Source organism: Mya arenaria, chromosome 12 (genome assembly GCF_026914265.1).
Source record: "Mya arenaria isolate MELC-2E11 chromosome 12, ASM2691426v1".
Classification (NCBI taxonomy): domain Eukaryota; kingdom Metazoa; phylum Mollusca; class Bivalvia; order Myida; family Myidae; genus Mya; species Mya arenaria.
In genome coordinates, this window is record NC_069133.1 from 48,686,397 (window position 1) to 48,694,084 (window position 7,688).

A 7,688-nucleotide genomic window follows, 5' to 3' on the forward strand; every position below is an offset into this window, starting at 1 on the left:
AGATATTGAGTGTTCATCGTAGCGAATCAAAGCAGATGGTCGTCTTAATCCGATGGGTATGATCTTGTCACTTTTATTCGGGTGTCATCAACAGACAATAAATCAGTGAAATCCCGTATGCTGAATATTACTGATTCTGACTCTTTTTTTCTGAATCTCTTACAGCCTCACCTATAAGATGGGCCCCCTACTTTTAGGTTAAAAATCGGGACCCAATTTCCCTGTCTTATAGTAGAGGGAACATGGTAGCTCAATTGATAAGACAGCTATAATCTCATTCAAAATTTCAAGGTTGAAACCAGTTTCGGTTTCTGAGTGTCCCTGATGATGTCCCTGGCAATGATAGAATCCATAACCTGTTGGGTGAGAGAGGGAACTTGACTCAGTCATCTGATGATCTGAACAACATGTGCTGAACCAAGTTTCATGATAAATATTTTCGAACTACTTTTCATTCACAATTTTATTATATAATGACCAAAAATGAAGTTTAAGCCTGTCACTTACAGCCACACTACTGATAAAGCTCTTCAGATTTATGACCAACCAGACATGGTTGCATTACCTTAAATCATATAACTAATTACCTCATCTGGCTCCTGCTGCAGCACATCCTTAACTTGGGAAACATCGGCGAACTTGCTCAGGGAAAAGGACAGCTCTGCACACCTGATATTCAAACAGAGAAAGCAAGACTAGAAACAATTGTCATTGAATAAGACTCTTCACTGCTACTTCATTTTAATGCAAAATTGTCTAAAAATATACCGATTGGCAAAGATCAAGACTAGTCCTACTCCTAGTGGTAAGAAATGGATTAATTTTTCATATGGCAAATCCTTCATATAAAAGTGGTTTTATCGCCATAATGTGCCATTAAGTTTGACTGTGTTCTTAGCTAAAGCATTATTACGTCTATAAAAAAATCATAAAAACAAGCCATTTTTCCATTATACGTTATTTCATTTTAGTTCTGAGCATGAAAAGTCATCCATCAAGCATTATGTATTTAATAATGTGTTTAAGAGTTTGTTTTTTTCATCACCGTCATAACTATATTTAAAAAAGAAAGGCACCTGCAGTTCACAATGCAAAAATGTTGTCTGTGTCATAAGAACCTTTTTTGACCTGAATTTGATGAATAGGGTAGTCTGTTTTACTGTTTTATTCATTTCATTTTGAAAGGATGGATCACTGAATGCATGGAAATGCTGGAAGTAGTCCTTTCTGTCATAATAAAGTATGTTGAACCCTAATTAAGTATATCAAATGAATTGCCCGTCTGGGAAAAAGCACAATTCCCCCCAAAAAAATTCCGGGATCTGGTCATTTCGTAACCTTATCATTTCGTAACCGCTGAATCTTGGTTATTTTGTAACCATTCTGTTATTCAATTTGTAACCACCAAGAAATCAATTGGTCATATGGTAACCATCAGTTAATGAGGTGATAATGGTACACTTAGCACCTTGTTAAGTGTATTGTTTGATACTGAATGTATATGGCACAGAAACCAAGACACCAATTGGGAGACATTACTCAAATTCTCGCCAACAACACGCCAATAATTTGCATTCACTCAATAGTAATTAGATATATATATATATATCATATTAAATTCGAAATTATTTGTTAAACTACAAAAATATGTTAAATTATTTTCTTAAATTATGCTTACTATTTGTGACTGATCGCGATGTAGTTATGAATAAAATTACGTTTTCAAATGATCAAGGGTCATTTAGACCTATTTCGTTGACTGTATTTGTTTGCCTAAAATTTTTAGTTATGATATTAACATACAATAACACTTTACAAAATCATCCATCAGCACATTTAATATACAAATAGCATATAAAAATCGCATACTCTCATTCGGAAAACTCTCAACATTTTACAATACTTCTATGCAATTTAAAAACATGGCATCATTGATTAAAGCGTGGGTGCTATGAACTATAATACACAACCTAAATAAAAATCTAAAGTTATATGGTCAATAAATTTAAAAATAAAAGCTTAAAGCTGCACTCTCACAGATTGAACGTTTTGACAACTTTTTTATTTTTGTCTTGGAAAGAGCTATTTTAGCGAAATTCCATGGAAACCAGTTGTATAAATGTGCTGACAAAAATTACATCGCAGATTTTCATATTTAAGTTAATAAATTGGCGTTTCATGCATTTTTTTTAAGCCGTTAGATTTATTCGTGCATATATATGTCATTGTAACAAACCAAATATCTCATAAAGTTATAACACAGACTGAATAACAAAGTATTAGTGATGATATCTATACTAAAGCACAACATCATTAGAATGCTTTGGATACATACGTGCGTTAACAAAGATTTAATTCAATGTGACAAATATATAACACAGGATAACCCATTAAAGTTATTCAACTTATTTCCAATGGGGTCCTTATGACAAATATAATTATTTGCCAAGATCTCAGTTATAAGCTGTTTAAATTAGGTTTACTTATACAAAAATAACATGCATGTACTCTTGACCAGTTAAAGAATGATTAAATGTTTGATATCGAACTTTTACAGTTATAATGCAACCGACTGTTAAAACCATATGACACTTTAGCATAATATGACAAAAATCTTTGGACTGATATGCAAGATTAAATGAATAACAATTAATAAAAAAGGAAATCTTCCATTTCTGCACATTTCATACCAACAATGAGATGTGATTTCACTTCTTTTTTAAAAGTATTCTTATTTTTCAATTCTTTTAACTTTATTGGAAGACTGTTCCAGTCCTGGATTGCTTGATAAAAGAAAGTATTTAATATAAAACTGTCAGCCTGTGGCACTTTAAAATTTCCAGCACTATGTCTACTGTTGTAAGAATGTGTGGATGAGACTAAAGTAAAATGTTCATGTAAGTGTGATGGGCATTTGCTATTAAAGATTGTATGTACATGGTTTAGTCGTAGTTGCTTTATCCTATTTTCTATATTAAGCCATCCAATATCACTGAAAGCCGAGACTTTCAGGGAAGTTCTACAATCATAGCCATAAATAAATCTGACAACTTTGTTCTGAGTGACCTGTAATCTGTTCTTGAATTGTTTACATATACCACTGTACCAAGATGTCGATGCATAGTCAAAATGGCATTGTATTAAGGAGTTACATAACAATCTTCTTAGATTCATATCTAAAAAACGATTTTGTCTATATAAAAATTTTAGCCTAGAATTAACTTTACTGACAATATTGTTAACAATAGATGCAGCACTGAGATCATTGTCCAGTATATTTCCAAGATATTTAACAGATTGTTTAGGTTTTATGATATGGCCATTGCAGTTTACATTAAAGCTATCAACTTTTGTTAGTTTTCTTTTAGACCCAAATAAAATACATTCTGTTTTTCCAAGATGCAAAGACAGTTTGTTGTCAACTAACCACTTACTACAGTTTTCAAGTTCCTTGCCGAGTACATTACTAATAACAGACGGATCTTTGTGTGAGAAAAGGATAGCACTATCATCTGCATATAATATTAATTTACATTTTTCACTTATGCTTATACTCATATCATTGACATAGCATAAAAACAGCAACGGTCCAAGTATGCTTCCTTGAGGAACGCCACAAGAGATGTTCATGAATTCAGACGTTGTATTATTTACATTGACAACTTGTTTACGTCCAGATAAATATGATTGAAACCAATCAATTGAATCCACACCAATTTCTTTTAACTTCTGACATAGAATTTTGTGATCTACGGTATCAAACGCCTTTTGAAGATCCAGCATAATCATTCCTGTATATAGACCTTTGGAATTTTGTTCTTTTATATGGTCGGTCAAATGAATTAGGCAGGAGTCAGTTGAATAGTTACATCTAAAACCACTCTGAAGTTCGTATAATAATCCATGTTTAACAAGAAAAGATTCTAGTTGGTTGTATACAACTCTTTCTAAGATTTTTGAAACTATACATAGTATGCTTACAGGTCGATAGTTTGAAACATCAGATCTGTTGTTTTTCTTAAACAATGGTTTAACTTTAGCATTTTTGAGTTCAGATGGTACAATGTTACTTGTGATAGAACTGTTTATCAGAAATGTTACTGGTATCTTTAAAAATGGTGCAGCATCTTTTAAAAATCTTGCAGGAATGTTATCTAACCCTGTGCTTTTTGAACAATTTAGTTTACATAGTTCCTTGTAAATGTATTCTTCACTAACAGTGTGAAGTTTAAATTTAACAGAGTCAGGATTTCTATCTTTATAAAATCGTTTAAAACAGTCAGACTCATAGTTAAACAAAGGGCAAAGGTAGTTTTTTTACTAAAGTTGAGGCTACAGTAGTAAAAAAAGTATTAAAGTGATTTGCAATCTTACATGGTTCAAAACAATTTTCATCATCAATGTTCAAAACAATATTTGGAGAAGATTTACTTTTACTACTATATCCAAGATTTTTTAAATCTGACCACAGCTTTTTTGGATCATTTTTATTTTCTTCCAGCTTGTTCGACATATATTCCGATTTGGCCTTAATAACTTCTTTCTGAACAAGGTTTCTGTAAAAACGATATTTATCTAACATCTCCTTCTGTTTGTATATTTTGAATTTGAAATAAAAAGCATCTCTTTGACTGATGAGTTCCAGAATGTTAGAATCTAACCATGGTTCACTTCTTTGTTTTAGTCTGACTTCCTTAACAGGAGCAACAGTGTTCAAAACTGACAGAAATGTTTCTTTAAAAGACAGCCATGAATCTTCTACAGTTTTTGCAATAAACATGTTTGACCAATCGCAAAGTTTAAGTTTGTGAATAAAATGATCTACATTGTAATGTTTCAAAGACCTTACAACAACATTCTTATGCATATTATACGTCCCTTTCTGTGTTTTACGCGTACAAAATACAGGCAAATGATCACTGAGACCTATCGGAAGAGTACCAGACTGAACAATCTTGTTTTGATGGCTACATAAAATGTGATCTAACACAGAAGAGGAGGACTCTGAGATTCTGGTAGGGTCATTTATGATCTGTTTTAGATTAAAGATATTAAGAACTTGTTCAAACCTTTTAAAAAGAGCTGATTTCTTTGCAAAAAAACAAATGTTAAAATCACCAAGGATGTACCATTCTGTGTCAGATCTAACCATAGATAAAACATTTTCAAAAATATCAACAAAATCTGTTTGTTTAGGTGGTCTATAACATGACCCTATTAAAATAGGTTTGGTTTTTGGTAATAAAATATCAGCCCACACTGCTTCAAGATTGTCATTTTCTAGGTCCCGTCTTTCGGTGAACGCCAGATCTTCATTAACGTATAAGCATACTCCACCACCTTGTCTGTTCCGGTCCTTTCTGATCACATTGTATCCTTGAATTTGTATTTCCGAGTCCATAACTGAATTGTCCAGCCAGGTCTCTGAAAACGCTATGGCTGCAAATCTATATTTTGACATTAAATGTCTCACTTCGGGCAACTTTGGTAATAGAGATCGTATGTTGAAATGAATAAAATGAAGTCCTTTAAGTTCAAAGCAGTTAAAATTACTACAAGATTCAGCAAAACTATTGTCATGTAAATCTGGCAGAATTCTATCATGAATATCGTTTAAATCATCACAAAGATAAAAAGATAATAATTTAAAAGTACATATCCGACAAGTGAAATAGAAAGATCCATTAGATTTGCATACGTTTGAGTAAAAAGAATCACTTATATAACCTGAGCATCTTATATGTGTCCGGATTTCACAAAAATCACAGTTGACAGCTTTACTACGGGCAGTTACACCTTTTCCACAAACCGAACAAGGAAATTTAGGTTGTCTCCCTTTTTTCATATTTGAAAATCCCGAATTATCAGCATACTTGTCCTGTTCAATAGGTCCAGGGTGAGGGTGCACGTCACCACTTAGTAGAAGGAACACGAAAAATATATATCTTGGATTAACCTTGGCATAATACTTCTGAAGGTTTTTAATAGTTCTCATGGAGGATACAAAATGGCTGGGTGCCACTTCAACCACTGGGGGCGAAAGGTACGAAAGAATTTCAAACGTGAAAATACTTTTTTTTTGTAGAGTCAAAACAGTTGAAAAGTGTTTTTTCGCCTGGAGAATATTTATGTTTTGTTTTAGGCTGGTTGGTATCGTTGTATTCCACTGCCTTTAAATATATTTGAAGAAGTATACAGGCGACTAATATTCCACGAAAAGCCACCATCTTGAACGACTAGACTGTTATCTCCTGTATTAAAACGAAATTAAATGTCTCACCAGTACGTACAGAAGAAAAAGTGACTCTCCACATATGTTGAAAAAATAATTTACTCTTCCTTTTTACTAAGCTTGTAAGTCCCTCTTCGGTTATTTCTACGCCGGGATCCGAACACTATCAAGCGTTTACGTTATATCTCCTGTGGAATTGTTGTTCGATTTTGTTGAATTTGTCATAAACGGTATGGTTGTTGGCAAAATGATTGTTCACTGTTGATTTCCCATCTTTTAAGTTAAAGTTCCGTCTTTTTCCTCTTTGTAACTCGATTTTTTTGCGCCGACGTCAAAGCAAATTTGAAGTTTTCCAAAGTTCACACAAACCATCTTGATGAAAATTGTACCATAAGACGTGAATTTTAATTTGACATCGTTTGATAATATTTTTTTAAATATTGCTTAAGAAATAATGTTAAAATAATTTATTTTTGTTAAAATATATAAGAGCGTCATTTTTTACAACTTGTTATGATGACGTCATTTCCGCATGACGTTAGTAACGGTTTAAGCCATAACACATTTATTTTCCAATGGAAATATGAAAATCTGGGATCTGGTCTATTGGTTTGCAGATATTTACGCAAAAATTTGCTCTTTCCAAGACAAAAAATAAAATAGTTGTAAAAATGGTAAATCAGTGAGGATGCATCTTTAAGGTATTTACAGCCTTACTGCAATTGGATTCAACTAAATGAACAATGTGAATCCGATGCTATAAACAGAATCCATAGACGTCATCATGGTCATGTGATTGCATTGCATCATCACACTCAATTGATTCTGGTTGACTTTACTATGGGGGTTACGCCATAACTTTAATGTGTTGTAAACATCAAAAAAATAAATATCAACATTAAAGTTATGGAAGCCAGAACTAGTTTGATACTTACAGTAAGGTTATACATATTTTTGTAAACTCAAATGGTAAATTATTTCCTCATATATGAGCCGACAGTTACGATATGACCATTCAATTTCTTAACACGACATACATTGTACCTCGACTAAATAACAATGCGATATAAATTCAAAATTCCCATCCAAACAGATTAGGTCTGATTCGCCTTCATGCGAAAAACAACTTGCAACCTGACTTACTATTATAAATTATTTGAAACTTAAAAGTAAATAACGACTTTTTGCAACAAAATTTACTTGCAGGAAAGGTACAAGTATTACTGAAATACCATTTGTCCGAAATGTTTGTCCGAACTATAATATAATATTGTAAACAAGTAACGAAATTAGGCCCAAAAAAGCACAAATGGAAACACATGTTGGACTTCACCATTTAGCACTTTGCAAAAGACGTCTGCTTGATAATTCTCTACTAGCAACGACTAGTTCCTGCTTAATTTTGGTCAAATCCCAGTTTCGCGCATCTACCATCCTGAGTGTTGCTTATTTTACG

General features: G+C 32.7%; 1 protein-coding gene across 1 annotated transcript in view; it reads right to left on the bottom strand.

Moving 5' to 3' along the window:
- Positions 1 to 7,688, bottom strand: part of LOC128212104 (cell division cycle protein 23 homolog) — a 29,494-nt gene extending 21,806 nt beyond the window's left edge. Inside the window, exons 1-2 of the mRNA XM_052917366.1 lie at positions 7,566 to 7,688; positions 588 to 669 (exon numbers count right to left, since the gene is read on the bottom strand). Coding sequence (XP_052773326.1) covers positions 588 to 669; positions 7,566 to 7,666 — 183 coding nt within the window. The 5' untranslated portion in view covers positions 7,667 to 7,688. The remainder of the gene's footprint in view (positions 1 to 587; positions 670 to 7,565) is intronic.